Source organism: Corvus kubaryi, unplaced genomic scaffold (assembly GCF_017639235.1).
Source record: "Corvus kubaryi isolate FWS band 111438036 unplaced genomic scaffold, C.kubaryi_AGA036_p1.0 split2-37374, whole genome shotgun sequence".
Classification (NCBI taxonomy): domain Eukaryota; kingdom Metazoa; phylum Chordata; class Aves; order Passeriformes; family Corvidae; genus Corvus; species Corvus kubaryi.
Genome location: NW_024582082.1, coordinates 6,843,928 through 6,868,123, shown reverse-complemented (window position 1 = coordinate 6,868,123; position 24,196 = coordinate 6,843,928). Strand labels below are relative to the sequence as shown.

General features: G+C 41.6%; 3 protein-coding genes across 15 annotated transcripts in view; all 3 read left to right on the top strand.

Annotated features, from left to right (window-relative positions):
* Nucleotides 1-6,431, top strand: part of ACSL6 (acyl-CoA synthetase long chain family member 6) — a 104,081-nt gene extending 97,650 nt beyond the window's left edge. For all 8 annotated transcript variants that reach the window (XM_042014505.1, XM_042014506.1, XM_042014501.1 and 5 more), the window contains one exon: nt 1,777-6,431. In XM_042014505.1, coding sequence (XP_041870439.1) covers nt 1,777-1,917 — 141 coding nt within the window. In that variant the 3' untranslated portion in view covers nt 1,918-6,431. The remainder of the gene's footprint in view (nt 1-1,776) is intronic.
* A 492-nt stretch (nt 6,432-6,923) lies between these two features.
* On the top strand, nt 6,924-21,212 carry MEIKIN (meiotic kinetochore factor). 5 transcript variants are annotated; one of them, XM_042014563.1, is made up of 14 exons: nt 6,924-7,165; nt 8,622-8,709; nt 8,929-9,007; nt 10,018-10,078; nt 10,705-10,845; nt 11,282-11,398; nt 11,651-11,690; nt 13,817-13,878; nt 14,648-14,742; nt 15,070-15,243; nt 15,568-15,648; nt 16,149-16,304; nt 16,591-16,714; nt 17,932-21,212. In XM_042014563.1, exons 1-14 carry the CDS (start codon nt 6,991-6,993, stop codon nt 17,976-17,978), a joined length of 1,440 nt encoding a protein of 479 aa, XP_041870497.1. In that variant the 5' UTR covers nt 6,924-6,990; the 3' UTR covers nt 17,979-21,212. The 5 variants fall into 5 exon arrangements, with proteins under 5 accessions (XP_041870497.1, XP_041870500.1, XP_041870498.1 ...); XM_042014566.1 differs by lacking the exon at nt 15,070-15,243 and having other exon boundaries at nt 6,925-7,165; nt 11,279-11,398; XM_042014564.1 differs by lacking the exon at nt 15,568-15,648 and having other exon boundaries at nt 6,926-7,165; nt 11,279-11,398.
* Nucleotides 21,213-21,928: 716 nt separating this feature from the next.
* The window catches only part of FNIP1 (folliculin interacting protein 1), a 65,127-nt gene continuing 62,859 nt past the window's right edge, over nt 21,929-24,196 (top strand). For both annotated transcript variants that reach the window (XM_042014666.1, XM_042014663.1), the window contains exon 1: nt 21,929-22,116. In XM_042014666.1, coding sequence (XP_041870600.1) covers nt 22,028-22,116 — 89 coding nt within the window. In that variant the 5' untranslated portion in view covers nt 21,929-22,027. The remainder of the gene's footprint in view (nt 22,117-24,196) is intronic.

Here is a 24,196-nt window from a genome sequence, read left to right as displayed (position 1 = left end):
AGAGGTCAAGATAAACATCTGTAGGAGTCTGACTTTTATGACACTGAAAGCTCTGTTAGAAATTGGGTCACTAATTACTGTGCTTATACCTGACCTCAAAATGCTGCTGGTTTCTTTATTTTCAGTCTGGGCACTAATTCTTTCCTGGTGCTTGTGTAAATATTTCTGCAATAGAGCTACAAACACTTCAGAAGGAGATCTGAAATCAACCATGGATTACATAGCATTAAAAACACAGAAAAATTATCCACCCCATTTTAAAATGTCAAATGCTTGTTTCTGTTAAAAAAAATGAACATCTTATTCATTACATATAATTAGCATAATTTTGCTTCTGTTTAGACTGTTTCTGGGTGATAATTCTAATGAGTAATTCACCATATCGGAGTGGAGCAGAAGCATCATTAAACATAGCCCTATTAATCTTAACTTCTCAGTTGCCTATGCAAATGGAATGATAGCAAAAAATTTATTTTAAAATAATTCAGTGTAAAACATAGTTTTTAATGCACATAATCTTTTGTGCTACTAAGTCTTGTTTGCCTCTGCCATGGTCTTCACAGTATGAAATATCCTCAAGTAATCGATTCTACCAGCAGTTTTCAATTAATAAAGTATAAAGTAGTGAGGAAAGCCTTGTCATCGTTCTAAAAATTAGAATAAAATAACAATAGAATAGAATAAAAACTACATGATACAGTTTTCAAAACTAAAGGGCTTCAAAACTTCATCTCTGTTGCAATATGTAATCTTAAAACCAAACTTTGAGCCAGATACTGTGGCTAATGTTCCCATGGGATGGGATCCCCTGTTTATGGGGATACTCTTTATCATCCTCATCCTTTTCTGCAGCTTGGATCTCTGTCTTGGGAATGACAAGTCTGGCTTCTAAAACCGTCAGCTTCCAGGCTCTGAAAGCCAGTGCAGCAAATGGGGGAGCATTAATAGCACGAACACTGATTTATAACGGATGTCATGGGGGGTGGCCCTGGACCACGATGCTTGCAGAGAAAGATGAATCACATATCTAAAGGAATAGAAAATGGATTTTCAGCCTATATTCCTGGAACTCCCAGCTGAACAAACTGCAAAGCAGTCTGGCTTGGGGAATCACAAAAGCAGCAGATGGCTTGGGAATTTTGTCTTAAATCAGTGGACTCTGACCAGTCACGCAGCAGTTTTCTGCTTTCTCCCACACCAGCATGGGAAGGAAAAGCTTGCTCCCATCTGTGCTGCCAGGCTCCCTGCTGTGCTCAGAGCCACTGCTTCGAACAAGGGCAGCCTTTTGAAATGCCGTTTGCACAGTCTAAAAGATTTGTGTCACTTTAATTAGCTAAAATTCTTCCACAAAGATGATCATCGTGTACATGCTTTGTGCCTGCAAAGCTTCACAATAATTTTGCAAGATTGAATCAGTGCTGTTTACTTTTGCAGTGGGGTTAAGGTGAAGTTGCCTAGCACAACTCCCCACGCTTGCCCTCACCCCCACTGCCTTTCAGCTGTGTGAAACTGCAGTGATGGTATCACGCTGTCCCTGTGCGCTGCCTTGCTGTGCTCTGGCCTTGGTTTCATACAGAAAAGAGGTTTATGTGCTCATTCTCTTGGAGAGCCCCCTTCTGTGGGCAGGGGAGGGAAATCCTGGGGACTCAGCAGAAGAGTGCCCTGGACTTGAGGCACCACTGGAGGGAAGCACCGCAAGGCTGGCATAAAAAGTTAATGCTTATTGAGTGTGATGCCTGTAACCTTTGCTATAAATACATCCGTCTTTTATTTTAGGTCAAAGCCATTTATATTCACTCTGATATGTTCTCGGTGCAAAACGGTTTGTTGACACCAACGTTAAAGGCTAAGAGACCAGAACTGAGAGATTACTTCAAAAAACAAATAGAAGAGCTATATTCAAGCATCTCCATCTGAAATAATGGGAAGAATCTCCTGAGTGATGGACTTCATAGCAATATTAGAATAATACTCAAAAAGTACAGAGCCAGAACGACACTGCTGAAATGGATAAGCATCTGAATCTTATATTTGAGCCTTTCATTTTTCTAGGATTTCATCACTAAGCATTTTTTCCCTTCTTCTTGCCATCAGGTGTGATACAATTTCTTTTTTACTCTAGGCACACGGTAGGGCACTACTATGAATTACGCTAAATTGCCACAAAATACGCAGAAATTTCAATCTATGACCAAGTAAATTATGGAAGCATATATTATTAAAATTACAAGCATTTCTAATTAAAATAGGGAAAATTTTACTTATGTCTGTTGATATTTGATTGTATATAACCTAATATATTAGAAACTAAAATAATGGATAATTCAATAATGTGGTCTACCTCAAATAATCAGTGATTGATGGTGAAAGTAAAACTCTATTTTCTCTGATTTGGAACTTCAAGCTAGATATTGGTTTATGTAATAAGTGATAGTTTTTATATTTTTCAGGACATAAATGGCATTGATTTGATTTAATCATTGATGACCTAACAACCAGAATAGAAATAGGAAGGAATCTCCCACTATTTGTACTTAATAGACCTATTAGTATATTACATCTAGTGGATTAATGTTACCTTGAAATTACAAGAACAGGGTAGGAAGCAGTAGCATAGAATTCCCTCTATTTCCTTTTCATCCAAACACAGTTTATCCATGGTATGCTGTTTCTGCATTAGGGCTCCTTCAGTCCAGTGCAGTCATGGAGATCTGAACTGCTCAAACTGAGAAGGTTGCAAAAGCATCGCTGGCTCTGTGGTGGCTTTAGGTGGGAGTTCACAATAATCCTTATGCTCCCAATCCCTAATTTATTACTTTACATGCTGTTAATACTGCATAGTCCAGCTGGACTAACTCCAATTCAGAAACAGCGCTAAAGAAACGGAGCACAAGGAATAAGCTATGATTCTGGATGGGGCTTAGCAAAATGAAAGGGTTTGGGAAAATGCCAGCCTGAGGTGCAGCAGTGGAGGGCATCCTTTGTCTGACCATGGAAAGGGAAGGAATACTGCCCCGAAAGACCCACAGGGGTGGGCTAAAGGCTGTGTTAGCTGTCGCTGTGCAAGGTGTCAGTGTATGGCAGAACAGTGGATGTGGTGGCAGAAAGGCCTGCTATGGAAACGTCTGTATGTTCAGACATCTGGAAGCATCAAATCCCATTGACATCACTTCCAGTGGCCTCTCTGGAATAAACAGCAAGTTGTCTGGATGAAACCTTAGATTTCTGTGGTCATCAGAAAGGGGATAAGTCTCACGAGTAGGAACAGACTCTAGAACTCTCTTTTGGTACAAAGCATGGGACGAGACAAAGAGAAAACTGTCATGTCAAGTTGCTTGAATACGTGGACTGTTGGTGGCTTCTTTCTGCTAAACAGGGTCCTAAATATCTGTGTGTATTATACTAACTAATGTTTGTTGCACCAGTGCATACTAGCATGGAGCTGTGCCTGCTAGATCTTTGCTAGGACAGTGGAAGCACACTTATTTTCTCTCTTATAGTAGAATCCACTGTAAACTTTTGAAGCTAACAGTTTAAATTTTTAATCTAAGCAGTATTTTCTCTCTGAAGTTCCATTGCATGCTTCCAAATTAAATAAATAGAATTAATGAGTTAGTGTTATACAAAGACTGATTTATTGCAGTGATTTCAGAATAAAATGATACATAGGAAACTGTATCAGTAACATAATGACTCAAAGAATGTGGCAGTTTGATTTATCAACTGTGCGTTTGTCTGAATCCCTTTATGTGCCTGATTCCTCATTTGATTCCAGTGCAATGACTCATACCAGTCCAAAGCAAGTAAAGAAATATCTGAGATCTGATGGGATCATACATTCATTTTTCACCAAGGTACGCTGCAACAACATCCCTGGGGAATTTGTGTGCACCACATCTATAGGATAGGGATTATTGCATAAAATCTGGCTCTTTAGGTCAAGTCATAAAGGATTTTCATCTCAGTGGAGTGTAGTTCATATCCTTTTTTGTATCAGCCAAAAGACAGTCATTACATATACAACCTTCAAAACAATGGAGAATTAAGTTCAGTATAATTTCCTATTTTAATGCAAGAGTTTTAAAATAAAAAAAAACCCTAGTCATCTAGGTAAGTAGAGAAAAGCTATTTTTCACTGATATTTTTTTGCCATTTGAATTTAATTTACTTTTCTCCTAAGATGATTTCAGGCTTTTTGAGATAACTAAACTCTGTATAAGTATAGAAGATCCCAATATGAGTTTATTTACAGCTTAGATGGCTGTTATTTTTACATACATGGTGCTGAATAATATATCTATTATTCTTCTTTTGGTATGTGATGCAAAATGTTGGATGCACTAGAGCCAAATATATGAACACCAAAAGAATAAGAAAGAAAAAATGCAGACTTGGCCACACTTGGATGATGCAAAAGCTGAGAGAAATTGTTGTCACACCAAAACTGTGAATGCTTTCAGAACTTGTGAAAAATTATATAAATAAACTAAAAGCTCTCTTTTCTACTGGTATAATCAGATTTTTCTCTGCAGGTCACTCTCTCTCACTCTAATCATAATGATGTTGTAAGAGATTAACACCTGAAAGGAGACATGCATAAGGCATGAGCTAGGCTCAATCCTGCTTCTCTTCAAATTCCAGGAATATTTATTTTGTATTGAGCTTTCTTAAACTGAAACACTTCTTGTGACCACCAAGGAAAAATCCCCAGGGCTGTCCAATAACCAGTTGTTTGGCTTTAGGTTGTTTTTGTTTTGGTTTTTTTTTTTACCTTAAGATAACTAATTACAAAATTAGTTTCTATTATTCATCTTAAAGAGTGGAGACTCTTTTAGCAGTCAGTTTTGCTGTCACAATACTGCATTCTTGGACATGTTAAACATGGGAGGTGCTTCCTGGGCCTGGTGCTATGCCTATGGAATCACTGGAAGATTGTCTTATATATAAAAAACCAGAATAAAATACATTTTCCAGGAAGAGATTCTTGCTTAGTTATATATTTTGTATGTTCTTTGCTTGATATATTGCACAGAGAAAAATATGTTCTGCCAAAATGCACAAAGTGTGAGCAGAAACTAGACCAGAGTCTTTAACCCCATGTGGGCAGGAAATACATGGAGTAATTCTGTTGTGAAAGGCACATTTGCAGGTTAAAATGCTTGATGCACATCAGGTGAGACAGAGACGGTGAATTTTTATTGATAAAGTAGCATTTTGCAATCTGTCCTAACTGTTAGTCAGTATCTATCACCAACAGTAAAGTCCAGTCTCATTTTTGCCATGAATATAAAATCCTTGTGTGTAACAAAATAATCTGACTTAAATATCTGAAATAAAAAAACTTAGATTTTTTTTTTAGTTTTACATGTGTTAAAAGCACAAACTGCTGATCTATATGTAAATAAATGCTACAAGATGAATGTAAACTGGGAAAGAATATACTATTTTTGCATGGTAATAGGTTACTTAAAGACCTCTTGATGCCTTAGAGAAAAACTGGAAAAGCATTTTATTTAGAGACAATTCTATTGGCATACTTTTTGTATCTTTAGTTCACTTTGGTTTTCTCTGGGGGAAAAAAATTCAGAATTAAATCATTGTTTCTTCTTGGAATTGATGTTCTTCAGTATTTTGCACATTTGGTGGTATCTATACCAGCTTTGCTCCTATGAAACAATGAAGCTTTTCAGAGAAGAAATCTGGATGCCTGTAGCCCAGAAGTGAGGAAGTTTTAGATCCCTTGAATTCCTCCAAAGAAAAATGTTTTCTGAGGCATCTGGAGTCCCTTTAAGCCCTTCATTTCAGCTCTTTGTTATGTATTTTAGCAAAGTACAAGCAGCCAACAAATGAGGCGTTTTGGTAAGTGTTGCCTATTGTATTTTGAACTGAAAGGGAAGGGGGTAAAATTTAACATATACATTTGTGTAAAAAAAAATCTTAACTGTTATTAAAGATTTTTCAGTTTTGTGATATTAGCCTGTATATCAAAGAGTCATCTATGGAAACTTTTGTAAAGAACTAAATTTCCACCTTTCTCAAGACTGCTCATAAGATTTTCTCATGAACTGACATACAATAAAAGCTCTTTTATAAAATCTGTTTTTCCTCCAGTACTTTGTCCTCACCATCAGTATGAAGTCATTTGGAATGTGTGCCTAAACATAATAAATAAAAATAATAAATTATGTAAAATAAAGTAACAACCAAAGGAATATTGGAACGTGAGACTGATTTTAGCAATCTCCTATGAGAACAAATTGTTGCAAAGTTCTCGGAAGATGGAGCAGTCTTTCTATAATGGTTTCATTTTTTAAATTTTTAAATCAGTAATAATATAACCAAATGTATATGCTTGTTTAATATGAATTGACAGTTGGGAATGCATAGTATTTTTTCAGACTGTGTCTAAACCAATAAAGTTTTAAAGCATTCGGGCTCTATTCTGTTTTTTTTTGTGTGCACTTGTATCTCCCTTAACTTGGAAATCCAGAAACGCCTGGAAGTGTCCAAGGCCAGGTTGGATGGGGCTTGGAAAAACCTGGTGTAGCGGAAGGAGTCCCTGCCCGTGGCAGGGGGTTGGAACAGGATTATCTCTGGGGTCCCTTCAACCCAAATCATTCAATGATTTTATACGCTCTATTTTTTCATGTAACGAAGCAACGAGATTCCTCCTCTCTACAAATTTAAGTTGAAACACGGGGTCTGACCAGTACAGGGAGTATCACACAAACGATTTATTTACTCCATTTTCATACACGACTTTTTGCCCTGTGAGGGCGGTGCCCCCTGCGAGTGTTCCAGGCCGGGTCGGACGGGGCACGGAGCCACCCAATCCGCCCAGTCCACTGAAGGTGTCCCTGCCCACAGAGGCTGCCTGACGGGGGCCGGTCCTTTACGGAGGGCCCCGTGCTGCCGCCCCGCGCATGCGGGCTGGGGGCGGTGCCGCTTGAGGGGCCGCGGGCGGGCGTGGCTGCGGTGGCCCGCGTCGCCATGGAGGGGGACCGCGGGCTTCGTGCCCCCTGTGCCGGGAAGGCACCGCGGAAGAAGCACCGCGCGTCCCCTCTGCCGGGGGCAACCACTCTCCCGGGCAGCCGGACCGGTGTCTCCCAGACGTGCCGGCGGCGCCTGTTCGGGAGCGCGGGGCCTCGCGGGCCCGAGCCCGCTTGTAAGCGCCTCTCCCGGGCGGCGGCGGGGCGGGGGGGGTACAGGAGGCTGGGCCGGTACTGGCGGGAAAGGGTAGGGGAAACAGGACCCTGCGCTGTGTTTTGTCCGGTGTGTTCTCGTGGGTAAAGATGCTAGGCAGGGTAATCCGGGTAAGGTTTTTCGTAGTAGCGATCTCGGTGTCCCCCCCCAAGGGTTTGTTCCTCACACCTGTGCCCAGCGCAGCGAGTCCTGTGTGAGGTTGGGAAGGGGTTTCTTGTTATCCATGTTCCTCACGGCTTGGAGAAAGCAGGCTGGAAACAGGAGTGTTCTATTTAGCTGCTAGTTAGCAATAGGAAGGATTTTTCCTTCTGTAAAGTGCCTTCCCTCCATTTAATCAAGTTGGAAGGGAACATTTAGAAATGGCAAGACAAAAGCCTTGCTCACCTTTGAGAGAATACCGTAAGAATTGCGTAAAGTCGTTATTCAAAAGGAGCTGCCTCGTTGTTGAACGCAGTGCAGCAGATAGGAAGCTAAGAATTTGAGACCTGTTAAGAAAAAAATGGAGTTCAAGGGAAGGGATGGGAATCAAGCAAAGGCTGACAGAATATAGGGAAGACCAGCGTGGGATGTCTTGATACTGGGCTGATCTTAGTAATTTAAAAGTAAAGCTTTGCTGTTAGAGGGTACAGTGAACATTTGTTTTTGCCTTGTTCCTGCTCTGCTGGCTCCTGCTCTTGTATATATTTAGTGCTCCTGTGCACAGGACTGGGTGCAACCAGCAGCCTGGAGGTCTTCCATATCCGTGAAAAAAAAGAAGGAAAAGGTTGAGTCCTGTCCATATATCATCCTGTCCTGAATTCCCAGGAAGCTTCAACCAAAGGGCTCTGTGTGGCCCTGGGAGAATGCAGTGTTTCAGACCCAGTTTTTAGTGCGGGGCTGGACACTCCTTTGTGGTCATAAAAGTGTAACTCTGGAAAGTTTGGCTGTTTGTGGCTCTTGGATAATGAAAGAAAAGCACAAAGCTAAATAACATAAAATTAGTTTTAGGATAAGAAAATATGACTCTGAAATTTGATGCTTTCTGATTAATTGTGTCATTAATGCCATTTGGGATTATATACAGTGAGGACCAGTTTATGTAGAAATCCTTGGTACTCTTAATAAACTCCATTTAAAACTGATTTATACTCAAACTACTTTGAATCAAGGTAAAGGTTGCTTCCAAGGTGGTGGGGTTTTTTTTTGCTTTTAATCAACCAGTTTCTAAAACACCAGAAGTATTTCTTTAAGTCTGTTTTTTGTTTTGTCTTGATATACTGCTGAAAGAAGCAAATTCAGATTTTACATTGTTTGTGATAATAGGGTCAAAAAGTGTTATGGGTGTGGAAGGTGGGAACAGGTAAAGGTTCCCCGTTAGAAAAAATAATTAAATTCTAATATTGAAATTATCATTACTGAACTAAATATTTATTCTCTAGGCCTGAAGAAAAAGCTCAGTGGGAAAAACCTACCAAAAATTAAAGAAAATGTTGAATACACTGAAGAGAGCTCTTCATGCAACCAAAGGTCAGCTAGAACTCATTCAAACACACCATTGTTAAAACTTGCTAGTAAATGGTATTGTTTTGCCTTGTGAGATGGCTCTTGGAGCAATGGTGTTTGAATTATCAGTGCACTGATATTTGTCAGATTATTTATTGACAGCCCGTAAAGACATTTTGGAGTTGTTGCCTTTGTCTAAAACAGTGTAGCTCTGTGATCGAACTTGGTTCTGTTCAACTGCAGCAATCAAATGAATGTCAGAGGAACAACAGACTTCAAGATAAAAGAAGAAGAACCAGAAGGAAGCAGTGTACCACTGAAGGTGAGAATGCTGTCTTGCTTTTTATGTACTAGTGATGGAAGATAAATCAGAGGAATGTGACATATTAAATTCTTTTTCTATTCAGGTAAAATTTCCTGTGAGTTATGTGTGTGTGTGTGCCCGTGTGACGTTTTTCAGGCTGAACTTGGTCCTGTATTTTGGATTACATTTTCTGTATCTTTTGCCAGAATAAAAGCCGTTGGAGCTGCTGTTAGCATGAGAAAACATCAATACTAATTATCCTTAACGAGGCAAGGCTGTAGGAATTGTGTTTGGTGGAAGAGATCTCAGTAGAGTGTGATTCCAGAGAATTGCTCACTTCTAGGTCAGGCACAGACCTTTGACAGATTGCTGTTGCTCTTTCTTGTGTTATTAAAACTGGAACAAAGTGATTGGAGATGATGGTGCAGAAGTGTTACAGGACAGTTAATACTGCAGTGGCAAGAGAATAGTGAACCAGGTGTGTTTGAACTGAAATCTGCTGCAGCAAAGGGCTCAGGTGATACTGGTATAAAACTATTTTTCTTTAAAATGTTACCTCTTCTTTAGACTCTACCAATTACTTACATTTTCTACAAAATGCCTAGTTTTGTAGAATCTATTGCCTACACATTACAGATGTTTGTATTTACAGAAATGGTGTAGGACTCTGAAAGTGAGACTGGGTGTCTGAAAAAAAAAAATAAAAGGCAGTGAAGTTCATTACTCCACCAGTGTTGTGCTTAAGTTCAGTTGATGTCAATATGCCTTCAATGGCAGTCTCATCCAGCAAAGATTGTAGGATCAAATGATGGGGTATTTGTCACGAATTTTAGAGCTGTAAGTCAGATTGCAGGTATTTTAATGTGCATGAAAAATCCTGCTACAAATTACACTGTGAATAGCAGGCTTAAGTGGTGAAGTACTAGGCAGTGAGTTTTCTCAGCATCTGCTGATGTAGGATATTTAAATGCCTTTCTTTGTCTACAGTCCGTTTTCTCAGGTTGTTTGTATTGATCTTTTAACTTTAGGAATCCAAAATAATCAACTTTGAAAGTAAAGGAAGTTTGAAGAATGCTGAAGTGACTTCAAGTGAGTATAATGGCAATACATTATATTATTAAATATATTTATATTAAACTAAATGTAAAATTAATGATATAATTTTATTTCTATAAAAGTACTGGTCTTGTACTGTGCTGTTGTTGTTCTGGTTCTGACTGTGATATTAGAAAGCGAAGGTTTTGAGACCACTGGCTGGAATTCTGTCTCTTATTGCAGCATGTGACTGGGCTCACCTGAATTGGTTGTAGGCAGCACAGACAGACCTACAGCCTCTGAGGTAGTCTTGAGCCCAGCGTGTTGGAAACCACATGATCTTGGTTTTATCATTGACAGAACTAATTGTGGACATGAGTTCTTCAGTTTACTCAAACCTGCATTTCTAAAAGCTTGTGACCTATTTAAGAATTACCCTACTAGAGGCTAAATTCTTCAGGTATGTCTTGTGAACCTTGGGCAGCGAAGGTGTCTTCTCTTAGCTTATGGTAGTGTATGGAAGTAAACAAAGGATGCCCTTTGTTTGCTTCTTTAACTGTATTATGACTCATACTGACATGACAATATTTAGCTCATTACAGGAATGAAACTCAGATAAGGAAATCCTCATGACAAGATGGTAGACCTTTTTTAGCCACCTTTTTTGTCTCTTTCTCTAGGTACAGAAATTACTCTTCCCACAGGTGTTTCCACCTTTCTCATAGAGTATTTAGATGAAGATTCAGCTGTAGATTATAGCACTATGAGCAACAGCCTGAAGAGTTATTCATCCCCTGAAACGTTCAGAGATAATGATTCAGGTGAGACTTTTGGGGGAATTACTCTAAGTTTTATTTGATGTAGAAAATGTGAGGAGACTATCTACAATAGAAAGACTAGCTGCCTCCCTTGGTGTGACTTACCAGGTTACATCTTTGCTATAAACCTGTGCTTAACATGGAATCTGTGTATCTGTCCTCTAATCTGCTGTGAATCAGGTTCTGGTGTAATTTGAATCCTACTTTAAACCTACAGTATTCACGGTTGACACAAGCCGTTTACTGGGAATGGCCCACAAATGTGCTTTCAGTCAAATTCCTCCCAAACTTTTCTGCAGCTGTTTGAGCCAAGACAATGCTTTAATTTTGCTTTTTAGTTCCTGTCCTGCAAATGTGATTGCTTTCGGTTTGGTCACAAATTTAATAACTTGAATTTCAGCATAAGAAGTCTGCATTTACATTTTTTCATGTCCAGAAGGATGCAATTTTTACTCTGTGGACCCTAGCAAGTACAAGAACTCTACTCTCCTGGACTCCAGCAAAGCAGTGACCATAGATAAGATACCACAGATCTCAAATGTTTCAGCAATATTAGGTAATTATTTTCTACAATACTTGAGGATATTATAAACAAATTTCATTCTGGTGTGAGGAACCTTTATAAAATATGTAATGATGATTTTAGGTAAGGTCTGTCTGCATAATGGAGAGCAGCTCCCTGCTAGTAGTCTGTGTTTGCTTCTAATGTTGTGCTTTCTAATTTAGTTTGCACTAAAAAATTGTCTGGTCTAAGCTGGCATACCTTTTTCATTTAAAGTTTAGCTTTCATGTTTTGGGTTTTTTTTAGAACCTGTACCAGAGGATTTTCCAGACCGATGCATTAGAAGGTAATCGCTACAGCAGACTCTTTGATGGACCTAAATATTCAGGCTAAATGTTCAGAAGAGCAGAAATGTTCTTCTCTTTTGAGTAATACTTAAAAGAAAGGCCAGTACAAATAAGCCTCTGCTCCTGCAAACACTTCTGTGGAGTTTCAGCTACCTGTGTCCTCACTAACTTTGATGCTGGTGGAATTTGAAATTGGTCAGGGAAGAGGGAAGTCAGTGTAAGAGAACTTGTCTCGGTTTTGAAAGACAGGTGTCTGCTAAGGAAGGCAGAGGCCCCCCTTGAAGTGGCAGATATAACCCCTTTTCCCTCCAAGTTATTATATTCTGAAATCAAGGGCCTTTAGGCAAAGATGTGGGAAATAGGAATAACAGTTCTTTACTCTCTCTATATATATGTATATAACCAGTCAAACAAAACAACAACAACTCTGGCAGTAACAGCAATCACAAACCCAGTGCCAGCCTTCTCGGCTGTCAGGCTATTTCCCCTCGGGTGCAGTTCCGCTCGCAGCCGGCAGGGGCGCTGGCGGCTCCCGGTGAGCAGGGCAGGTGCGATGGTTCCCCCCGCGGCTGCAGGGGGCGCTCCGGAGCGAGCTCAGGAAACACGCGGCACTGGTGCTCTGGGATCCCGGGAAGGGATGGAACAAAGGCTTCACAAACCCCTGGGCAGCCGATCCCGGACTCTCAGGAACAGCGGCTGAAGCGGCAGGGACGGACGCAAATCCCGGGTGGCAGACGAGATGTATCCAGATGGGAGAACCCACGGAGGCCCAGGCAGGCAGGGCGAGCAGGGCTACAGCATAGCGGAAGCTCAAAGCAGCAGCGGGGCAGGGCAGCCACAGCCCGGTCTCCAGCAGGGCAGGGAAAGCGGCTTTTGGGGTCCCGGCGTTGTTTCCAGCAGGAAGAAAGAACGGCCAAAAAGAAAGAAGCAGCAGCTCCTTTCTCTGCAGCTTCTCTCTCTGGACGCTCAGAGCGAACTGACCCCACACCCAGGTGTAGACAAAGGGGTAGCCAGGTCCGCCCCACTCCCCTTTTGTCTTTCTTAAGTACAGCTATTTGTCCCCTAGCAACATGCATATGGGAGAAAATTCCTTTAACAGGAAAAAAAAAAAAAACAGACTAAACTAAAACCCCAACAGAACTCAATGAAGGATTTTATGGAAGGAGATGACATTTATTTACAAAATCCCTAAATAAGTTGCTTTTATGCAATTGCATTAATTCTGTCAGATTTCATTCAGTCACAGCAAGAGGTGTGTGCTCAGGTGGTCTGGCCAGGCTTGTCTGTGCAGTAGAGTGTGAAGGGTACCTGTTGTCAAGTCTTCGTTAAGTCTGACATTCTGTGCTTGCCCAGAGAAAAATCAGTTTTTGGGCAGGTTTTTTATGTTCTTTAGGAATCACCAGCTTACATGGGGTGCTCCTTTGCTTTGGAATGCTGCTGACTTTATAATATAACCTTGGGCCAGGTGACTTACTGCCTGTTGTTAGTGTTTCCTTGCTTGGAGTGCATCTGCCAGGAGGTGGAATGGGGTGTGTGTGTGGTGTGCTGGGACCCTGCTGACACCCCCCTGTTGTTGGGTGCCAGGTTTTCTCTGACAGGTTGTCTGTGGTGAGGTTTTATCACAGAGAAGGGTGTTCCATACTTGGCCTTGTCACAGAGCTGCCTTCAGGCACTGACATAGAAACCTGAGGAACAAGGAACAGCATAATTTCTTTTAACCCTTGTGCTTCTCCTTCCAGTCTTACATGCAGACATTTTCATTCATAACACATATCAATCTTAGTGTTACAGATCTCTACACAGTTGATTCGGATTTTTCTTGTGAACCTAATTTCACCTGCATCCTCCTTAAATATGTTCTGTCCTACAATGCCAAAGTGCTAAGTGTTTAGCGAGTCTTCTATGGGTCTTAAATTGCAACAGTCCTCAGGATAAGCTGTATGACTTGATAAACTATCAAATAACTGTAAAGGGTGATTAAGCAACTCCTTAACAATATTTTTTTAAAATAAGCTTTATCCCTTTTCACTCAGCATATATTTTCCTAGGATTTTCTTATTAATAGTTTTTTTCAATGTTAACATTCATTCAGAATAGTTGTTCTTTTTTTTTCCTCCTCTTCTAGAAAGAGACCATCAAATTGCAATTACAGTTCTTCAGCATTAAGCATTTCAACTACGCTGGCAGGTAAAATATGACCTGAAGCAGTTGTACTAGCTGTGAGAACAGAATATTCTACCCAAACTTAAATGATTGCACAGTATCTAAACCAGGCTTCTACTGTGTCATTTGTCTTCCAGCACAGACTAAACTCAGTTATGTCTAGAAGGGAAAGTGTAAATTGAAAAATCATCCCAGCAAATAAGACTTGGTTCTAATTAATGTGTTAGGGGAAGAAAACAAAAACAATCAACCAACTAAAGTCTCAGACCCTGCATTTTTCCATTTAATCACCCATGATGCTCAATGAAAATTGACATTTCTTATTTAACTTACCCAGAACAGAACTGTTTGTGTCATGCTCTTTACTTGAGCTTATTTCATATAAGTCTCACAAATACATTGATTACACTGATGTAAGTATAGTTCTGATATGTGACCAATATGATTCTGTCTGGCCCAGGTACCACATAATTTCCACCTGCTCAATTTTGAGTGCAATGGCAGCAGAAGTTGCCACTGGTAAAGACTGCTGTGATTATACAGGTCTCTGGTCCAACAGTATTTACCCAGCTGTAAATAGCCAGGTGAACATAAGATTAATAAGCAGCCTTGTTTAAGGAATGGGAGAGGAGTAAAGCAGTGCTGATGGTGGGGAGAGGGAGATGAGCATTATATTGGAGGGTGGAACTGTGTTTTGGAATTTTTCCTCTTTGAAAACCGTCCTGTAAGTCATGGGGTGGAGAGTAGCTGTCTTTGTCTCAAAGTCAATTAATGTGTCGGAAATCTGTCACAGGCAAAAAACTCTGTAAAATAACAGCTGCCAGAGAGAGAACTCCAGACCTAAAAAGTGGTATGCGCTGTTCTTCACCGTTAGGACCGGAAAGCAAGGTGAAAGATCCTTAATAAATCAGCAAGGTTGTAACACAAATGGTTTGCTCCTTGTATGGGTGGAAAACTCCACCTAGAGGAATAGTAGCTTCTGCTACCCTTGTAAAGGGGTGCTTGCAGCCCGGGCAGAGTGAAGATGTAGCTTGCCTCTCCCTCTCGATAGAACAATAGTCATGGATGTCCCCAAGCTCACTGTTTTTCAGACTGGCTGTCAGTGGTACTGAAATGGGTTGTGTAGAGCTTGACTATGCCAGAGGGACTCTAAAGTGATTACCAGGCTATAGGGATTCACTTTGTAACACAAAATGTAATTGTTTCACTATTTAGTATGACAATCAAACAGCTAAAGCCAAAAGGATGAAGAAAAAAGCCCCCAGTTTTAATCCTTTAGAAGAAGGTTCGTCATCGTTTAGGCAGCTTGATTCCCCAGGAAACACTTCAGCCAGATCAAAGGGGTTGACAGCAGAAGTTCTGCCAACCAAACCAACAGATGCTGTGGTGGTGAGTATTCCCATTGTGCTGCACTGGTTAACACTGGCATGGAATGGAAGTGGGAGTTGTGAATCCTGAGGAAAGTTACAATTAATTAGGAGAAGTGGGAGGAAGTGCCACATCTGAAATGTCCATGCTGCAGTAAACTAATTCTTTGTTTTAATTTTGGAGAGCATAAGACCAAAAAAACCCTGAATGACAGGAATTCAGTACTGAAGAACTAGTAGTAATTCTAAATGGAGTTCCTAAAGTATTGTGTACTAGGAGAATACCTTAAGAGTAATAATAAACAGCAGAGACTTTGATACTGAGTTCTTCTCTGTTTTTATTTAGCAAATGACTTCCACCATGCTAATCATGGAGGAAAATAAAGTCCTAAAAAATCCCAGTAATGCTCAGCCTTTAGAGCTAGATGTGAGTGTCTATCTGATACTTTTTTTTTTTTTTTTTTGAATGATTAAAACCAAAGAAACCATTCCTTGTGGCACACTCCATTTCTGCCTATACATATGTTACACTGCAAATTGCACAATAAACTGTGATAAATTCTGGACAATGAAAAAACCTAAACAACCCAACCTAGGAATTTGGTTTATATTTTTACAAATGTAATGTAAAACCAGCACTAGTATCCTTACTTGCACAAACCCTTTGATTCAAAATTGGTATTTAAATGCTAGTTTGAATTTTTTGGCAGGACAGGTAGTACAGTACTGCCACTTGTCTCTGCACAGTTGAGCTAGTGCATACTAATAAACAGAGAACATCAGGGTCTAGCTGAATCCCTAAATAATTTTTTTTAAGCAGTAGAATATCTTTTGCACGAACCAACAACTGTTAGCCAATCTGAATTATTGTCTGTTACTTAACTGGGCAGTTACTTCTGTATATTTTGTATTTTGACGGAGCTGTAGCTGAGCTTGTCGCCAGTGTGCAAAGCCTCACCTGGGGAAGACCTGTTCCCGAATACCACAGGCCCATTTGTAAATTCAGAAGAAATTGTTCCTGCATCTCTGAGCTCAGAAAAAGAAATTATTCCTCAAAGTCCAGAAGAACAGAATATTTTAAAGGTTCTGATTTTATTGCACTTCTTCAATCCAGTTTTATCATGCTAATTTGTAGTGTACTGTATATTTAATCCTTACAGTATTAAAACTGCTGAAGAGAATGTTTAAAGCTTTGAAGCTTTTTATCACCCTTTCCAATAGCATGTTGAGTGTACACAAGTAGTCTTAAATGTTTTCTAGTGACATGTCTTGAAATCTGTATGTCATCTCTAATTTCCCTAGAAGAAAGCTAAAAGAACATTTCTTCAATGGGAATAGTTGTGTGAGTGAAATGTCATTAATATTTCAGCCTCTGTGCGACAGACGAGAAGTCTGCTCCATCATCAGAATGTCACCAGGCCAGAGGCCTTCCCAGCTCCAGCAAGTTCCAGTTAACTGGAAAGAGTTCCACCTTCCCAAAGGAGTGCCTGAAGGTAAAGGAGTATAGACTTGGTTCACTGTGCAGATGCTAACTAGTTAATTGAGTGTTTAAAGGTTGTTGGGCTTATTTTTAAAGCCTGGATATTTGGAAAAATCGCAAGGCTATAAAGAGTAAAAGATGCAGAAAACTTCAAATCTCTGGCTTAATAGTATTCTTGTACAACAATACTTTATTAAAACTGCACTAACATTTTCTCCCCCAAGGATCTTTAGCATAGGAATTAATACAGTCATAGGCTACTTTATAATTAAGGCCTTATTATTATTCTGTGCTTTATTTCTAGGGTGAGTAAGCCTGAGTTGAACTTAAGATCTGGTATTCACTAGCCCCCCCCAAGTAGTTCAAGTTATCAGTAATCTTTTTCTTTAAAATCTATCAGTTTCTCATAAGGTTTCTGTTCTTTCTCCTGAAACCCTTAACATAAGGAAAGCTCATTTCTTCACTTCCTAGATTTTTGTTAAACAAAAATGAGAAATGTGAACAAAACTGTCTCATCACTTAACAGAGGTAAAAACCCCACACTTTCCCATATCTTGTGAAGTTTCTCATGAAGTGTCATCTATTTTGTTTTAATTCAATACAGAGAGACTGCATAAGTGTGGCAGCTTTCAAAAATACCGAATACACAATTTTCATCTTAGGTCCAAATGTCTTCCTACTGTATTACCAGTTGAGTTATATGCAGCATCTAGAATGCAGGGAAGTGCTTGTAAGTGTGTGTGTATGTATTAATTAATGACACTCACGCAATGCTTCTGTACAGATGAAAGAACTGGGATGCTAGGTCATGTGCCCAGGCAAATTGTGGTAATACAGAACACAGGTTGTACTTGGTGGGCAAGTGAATCAGCAATCAACAAGTGGTGTTGTCAGAACAAAAGTTTGGTTTTCTTACTGCTTTTCTAGAGGGTCCTGGTTTGAGGAATTATACCCACTGTGGTGGGGGGTTTATGATGGATGTTTTATTCTCTGCTCAAGGAGTCTTTCGGATGATGCTAGTTTTCAAGAGGAATGTACATATACTCAAAACTATTGTTCTCTCTTCACTGGCAAATGAGACCTGCAAGATCAGATTCTTCCAGACAAATGCTAGCATTGGATATATCTAGTGAATGTCTGAACAGCTGGTCAGATCAATGAGCTTTCTCTTACATGTGAGAATGTGCCACTTTATTGATAATTATTTATCACTTTTTTTTTTCCCCCCAGATACTATTACAAGTACCAAAAACTGGATCTACTGTAAACAGAGATGAGATTTTTGGCTCTCAGCAGGAGTTAACAGAAGAAATTACCGTCTTGCTGCTGTGGCAGGGTGACAAAACAGAACTCCTAACTAGTAATTAATCTAGTAATTAATGGTTGTAATTTTTTTTGCATATATGTTGTTTGAAATTTAGTATTATGTGTTTCAGTAAGCTAGTAAATACTCAAATACGTGATATTAAATTATTTTGTACAGCAACTAGATCCTGTTCTGGGCATTATTCTGAAGGATTCCATAAAGATGATTCTTCAGTTTGTTTAGATTTTTAAAAAGTGTCACTGAAGAACAGCAGACCAAATTGCATTAATGGATTTACTTTTGGCTTTTTGTCAAGATTTCTAGTTTTCTCTAGTAGCATTAGCACCTAAAGATATGACCTCTGTTTAAGTGTTAACATTGGCTATGAAGGTAACCCTGTGTCCTGGGAGTGTTTATGAAAGCATTTATGTACTCTTGGGGAGCCAGAATAGTATGCCACCATTAAACTTCTTGAATGCTTAGGCCTGCAGAACTTGGAGGTACAGGACTGTGTGTTCTGCTGCAATCTGATTTCTGAACATGAATACAGGTCATCTTCACTCCATCATCACTGTGAATTGGCTCTTAATGATCAGCACTGTGTCACCATTCTGGGCACATCCACTGCCCAGCCACTGCCTTCTCAGAGTCCTTCCTGTTTCATCTCCAATATTTTGTAGTATCACATCTCTCAGTCATTGTTTCTTCTAGTGGCTTCAGACTTAGGGAAAGTAAATGCCTTACATGAACACAATGCTGAGAAAAACCCTTTTACTAGCTGAACTGTTTAAAGAAATGGATATTAACATTCTGGATTTTCAGGTTACTGCTCACACTGTGTCCACGTAAGTCAGATTCCCAGTGCTTCCAGTTCAGCTTGTGGATTGTTAATTCATAAATGTTGTTCTTAATGTGCTGAATGTCTCAGAAAACACATTTTTTTTCCACTTGAATTCATTGCACATTAAAGTAATTTGGACCCCTACCGTGTTCTCACTACAATGTCCTTTACTCAGACTTTTTCTGGACAAAAAGGGAGTTTTTCAATGTTTCAAAATGGTAGTATGGCTTTCAAAAGTTTGAGTTTGTTTCTCAGTGTTATCACCCTGGAAAATAGTTCTGTATTTCTAAAAAGAGCCTGACAAGAAGACATACAAAATCCACAACTTTAGTTTGACTGCATTTGAAAATACCTGCAAAAGTTCAAACCCTTATTATCTATTCCCCATTGGGCTGGGGTAGAAGGAAGTGCAAATAAATCCTGCTGGATTAGTCTATGAATAAGTATTGTATAAACATTCTGTATGGCTCAAGGTTAAAAATTATGCCATTAAGCTATTTTTCTTTTAAGCATTAGTAGATTGAGTTCTGCCAGTAACTCCTTGGAGTCCTGTCAGGTATGCTTTTAATTATCAATATCCTTGTTGTTACAAATACTAAGTCACTAGTAATTATGCAAGAATCTAGAGCCCCTAGGAGACAGAGGTGAGCTCCTTGATGTAGCTTTAAGCAAAATTGAAAGTTACATATTTAGTAAGTTGTGCTTATGATGATTATTCAAGTAAAGGATGGTCTGGAATAAAGATGTGTTTATTGTAAAGGTATTCTGGAAGTCATAGGAAAAAATGCTTATTTTGCCCCAGGCCATTTGGTAGTGTTATACAAAGAGACTAATACTGGCAAGCTAATTGGAAAGTACAAGAGAGGAAAATGGGGTCTGTAACTAAGGAATTGGCTGTAGCAGCCCGAATATTGCTGGGGTTTGCTTTTGTTTTTCTTGATGTGATGAGGCTGTGTAGGAGGACAGAAATATCATTCATCACAATCTCTTGGCCTTCCGTTCAGTTATGAAGGCACTGCTTCTTACCATCTTTTGTCAGACTCTTAGAGAAAGTGTAATTAATTTCCAGGCTAGCTCTTTGCCCCAGGGAAGGAAATTCATTTTGAGGCTGCAACAATCTCTGCTCCTGTTCTGCTGTTCTCAAAGGAAAGGCATTTTCCCATAGTTCAGTTTTCAGCTGAAAAATTACTACATAAAATTTCATTCAGAGTGGAAACTGGCTCTTCCATATTGGTGGATAAAGGTTACGGATCATGGCCAGTTAATGGGTAGGACAGAGGAGGTTATTTGTGCAGTGATTCAGGAGAGGAATCTGTTCAGTGTCAGTCTCTCCAGGGCTGCTCTGTCACAGCCCAGACATGATGAAGTCTTAATGGCTTGAATGGAATTGCTTCCAGCAAGTCAGTCGATGCAGGAACTCTGATAATCCTTTATCACCAGGAATTGTGCATGGCAGATGTATGTTGAGTAAATCTATTATACGTAAATCTGTAAGAGGTTTTTCTTTAACACTGTTCAGTTATTTTTGTTATCTGAAGTGCACTTCTAGGAGACTTTGACTTCAAGTACCCAGAGATGGTGGGAGATGTGTCTTGTACTGGAGTGCTACAAGGGTACATGTACAGGCCAGTGGAGGATAAATGGTTCTGATTTGGCTCATAATCTTTAGACACAGAAGAGAGATGGCTGGGGTCCAAATCAAAATATGCTGAATGGACACATAAGTTCACTTATATTTAAAGGGACTCCATCAGCTTGAATTGTACTGCATTTGAGCTTAGCTAAATCTTCATTGCTCTAAGTTGTGAAACTACTGAAAGCTGAGTTACATATCCTGGCCAAAATTCTATCATTTTGTTGTGTTCCCTGAGGACTTTTTGTATTTGAGTCTGTGTTTATGTGCTCCTCTTGAAGCCAGGAGGCTTTCACATGGTGAAAAGATGTAAAAAATTGGTCATGTATAAATCTGTAGCAGGCATGGGTGTCTTCTGTACAGAACAAGGGGAAAAAGATGCATCTAAACATTAATTCCTGGTTTGTGTTAGAATTATCTCTACAGCTTCTAGTAGATGGAAAACAAAGTTCCTACAGAGGGGTGATTGTGAAGAATCATTGTGTAGATATGTTACACACGTGTTAAATTATGCCTTAAAAACAATCTGCTTAATTTAATCTTACATCAAACGTTGTTTTAGCTTAATTTCCATTTTCCAGGGAAAGCAGATGAGTCAGTTTTGTCAGTCCTTAATTAAACTTCCTAGCAGTGTTGTATCTGAACAGTGAGACATTGAAGGAGACTGCTAGCTCTTACCAGGGTTTTTATTTCACTAAAATATTACTAATAAAGAGTTTTGCAAAAAGGCACAGATCCTTTTCATTTTACAAAACCTATCACACTTTTTTTTTTTTTCTTATAATTTGTTTTGGAGTCAGGTGCTGGGCTTTATGTCCTAGATAATCTTGTGGATGGATGTTTTACCTGTAATGATGGCTTCCTCTGCCATCAACTACACATGTTCCACCTTCCCTGTAGGTTTTGAATCGAGTGCATCTGAGCTGAGCCATTCTGCTACAGCTGTGGTCGAATCGTTTCGTGTACCTGGCAGGAGAGCGGGCAGGAGTTGGATTTTCGAGGTTTGGGGTAAAAGACGTTACCTTTCTCTGCTGCACCCCTGTACGCATAGTCCCGAAGGCGCTGGGTACAGCCGCGAGATGGATCTGATGCCACGATCGTGACCTCCTCTCGCCTTCCTGGGGCTCCTGCCTTTAACTTCCGTCCGAAGAAGGAAAACACAACAGCGGCGCATTATCGCCGCCCCCCGGGGGATTCTTCGGCCCTGCCCCCGGCCGAGCTCCGCCGGGAGCAGGCGCTTTTCCCGCACCCGCTGCCGCCTCAAGAGCCGCCGAGGCGGGTGAGAGAGGAGAACCCCGAACTCCCCGCGGGGTCTGCGGGGCTCCGCTCTCCACGTGGGCCCGCCCCGCCCGTCCGTCCCTCCCCCCCTCCCGCCCGTCCCTCCCCCCTCGCTCCCTCCTCCCCTCCTGGCAGCGCCGGGTGACTAATTTCTGTCATATGACTGTGACACCGAATGGAGCGGGGCGGGCGGAACTAGCCGTGGCGAGGGGACGGCGCTGCGCGGAGCCCAGCGGCTCGGCGGCGGGGGCAGCGGCGGCGCCCCAAGATGCCGCCCACCCTCTTCCAGAAGCTCTTCAACAAGAAGCACGGGCTCATCTCCCCGACCAGGGACGCTCGCGACGACTGTGTCTTCAGGTAACCGGGACGGGGCCGCGCTCCTCCCCTGCCCCAAACTTCTGCGCCGAGCTCCGAGCTCCCTCCGCCGCCCGGAGGACGCGGGGGCTGGCAGACTTCGGCAGCTGCTCAGCGACGTGCCCCGCTCCCCCCAGCCCCGGGGGATCCGTCCCCCGCCCTCCGGGGGAGCGCCGGGGCCGCCCCGGCCGGGCCCCTCCGGCGGGCGCGGGGCGGGAGTCCCCCGGGACCGCCACGTCGGGGCTGCCTCGGTGCCTCCGCTCGGCTGCCTCCGCTGCCGGGGCCGCCGCTCCCAACGCCGGGCCGTGCCTCGCCCCCAGCCCGCGGCTGCCTCCCCTTCCCCGGCGTGTGTGGGGCCCCAGTCCCCGCGGGTCCCTCGGGGGATGTCCGGGGGACGGCGACAGGCGGGCAGGTCCCCAGGGAGCAGCCTCAGGAACGGGGAGAAAACGTGAAGTTTTGGCCAAGAGAGGAGTCGGGCTTTTCGTGAAATTCGTTATGCTCTGACCTCAGTAGCACCGGATCAGCTGAGCGGGGTCAAGCTCAGGAGGGGGAGCAGGGCAGCCCGAGGGACCGGGTGGGCTCGCACGGCCCGGGCCTGTGGGGGCCAGGGCAGGGAGAGGCTGCGTTCGGGTGCTCTGCGGGGCCTGGGGCTCGCCCGGGGCCTCCGCGGGCTGGTGTGCTTGGAAACAGGTAGTTTCTGTGCTGTTGCACGCGTGAATAATGGTCACGCTCGAAAGAAATGCCGTGTCTGCGTCCTGGCAAAGAGAGAACCTGCAATATTCTTTTAAACTGTAGTTTGCCACCTGGATGCAAATACAATCTGCTTCATTAGAAAGAGTTACGCGCTTCTTGAAGCGCACTTCTAACTGTGTGATGAAGCTCTCCTTCCACCCGCTGCCTTGAAATTTACTGCCTACAAATGATCAGCCCTTGGGCTGCTCTCTAACGGGAGATCTCTGACTGATGGGCTTCATTTTCTGAGGTGGGATACCCCTTTTAACTGCAGTATTTAGCAGTTTAGATGGATAATAGTGTATCTGCAGTTACCTAAGCACAGGGGTTTTCAAAAAATATTGATGGGACTATATGAGTCCTCAAGGAGTCAAGACATGCTCCTGGACCTTACCTGGAGCTCACACAACTTTTGAAGACACTGATCAGAGCTGCTTGCACACCTCTTGATATTCACTGTGGAGGTGAATCCTTTTTTAAATGATCTTCTCTAAGAAACAAAATGTTTTAATGATGTTGATGTCATCTTATTTTCCAAATCATCTTAATACTGGACCAGAGGCCTTGGTGGGGAAGAGAAGGAGTACTAGGACTGCTCTGTATAACTGTCGTGCCTTTTGCCTTGCCTTCATGATGGGTTTGTCTAGAGACTGGTGCTTCATGCAACAGCTGCAGTGCAGACCTGGGGCATAAATGTGGGGATCACACCCGTGTTGAAAGGAGGAGAGTGAGTACTTGGCAAGGTCTTTGCTTCCCTCGTCATCTGTATCATTCTGTGCCAAACTGGGTCTGAAATTTATAGTGCTGTTTTGTTTTGTGATGTGAACTGTCAACTGGTAACTGGTGAATTTGCAGTTGGGGTTTTTTTTGGTGGACCCACAGGTATAATTTGCAGGGAAAGGCTGATGAGGCTCTGGGAAGGGTGGGAGATCCAGCTCTGACTTAGAAGAACCAAGTAGTATTTTTGAAGACTAATACAGATGCTTTCTAGGCATATTGCCTAACAGCTGCTTTCATTTTCCAAATGGGGCTAAGTTTGTAGCTAAAATCACAACTAGTGAGGATTATCAATTCCTGGTGAAACTTTCAGATAATGTACAAAATAGAGACTGTTATTTAGGACAGCTGAGTCTTTGGATGCTGGAAACATGCACTTTAGAGTTTAGGCTGTGGCTGGTTCCAGTGAACCTGAATGCAACAGCCTCATCAATTCCATTGGTGCAAGGTGATGTTTAACGGATTGATAAATTGTATCTGTTTACAGCCTTAATAACAGAGCATTTCCCAAATATTCTGAGCGCTGTTATTTCTGTCTCTCTTCCCTTTGAAAGATTTGGTCTCTTATTGAGGA

What these genes read in the sequence shown, in the direction of transcription:
- MEIKIN (XM_042014563.1), top strand. Translation starts at nt 6,991, where the DNA reads ATGGAGGGGGACCGCGGGCTTCGTGCCCCCTGTGCCGGGAAGGCACCG. An exon ending in AGCTCTTCATGCAACCAAAG is followed by an intron (nt 8,710 to 8,928) that starts GTCAGCTAGAAC and finishes GTTCAACTGCAG; the next exon opens with CAATCAAATGAATGTCAGAG. An exon ending in CATTTCAACTACGCTGGCAG is followed by an intron (nt 13,879 to 14,647) that starts GTAAAATATGAC and finishes AATCTGTCACAG; the next exon opens with GCAAAAAACTCTGTAAAATA.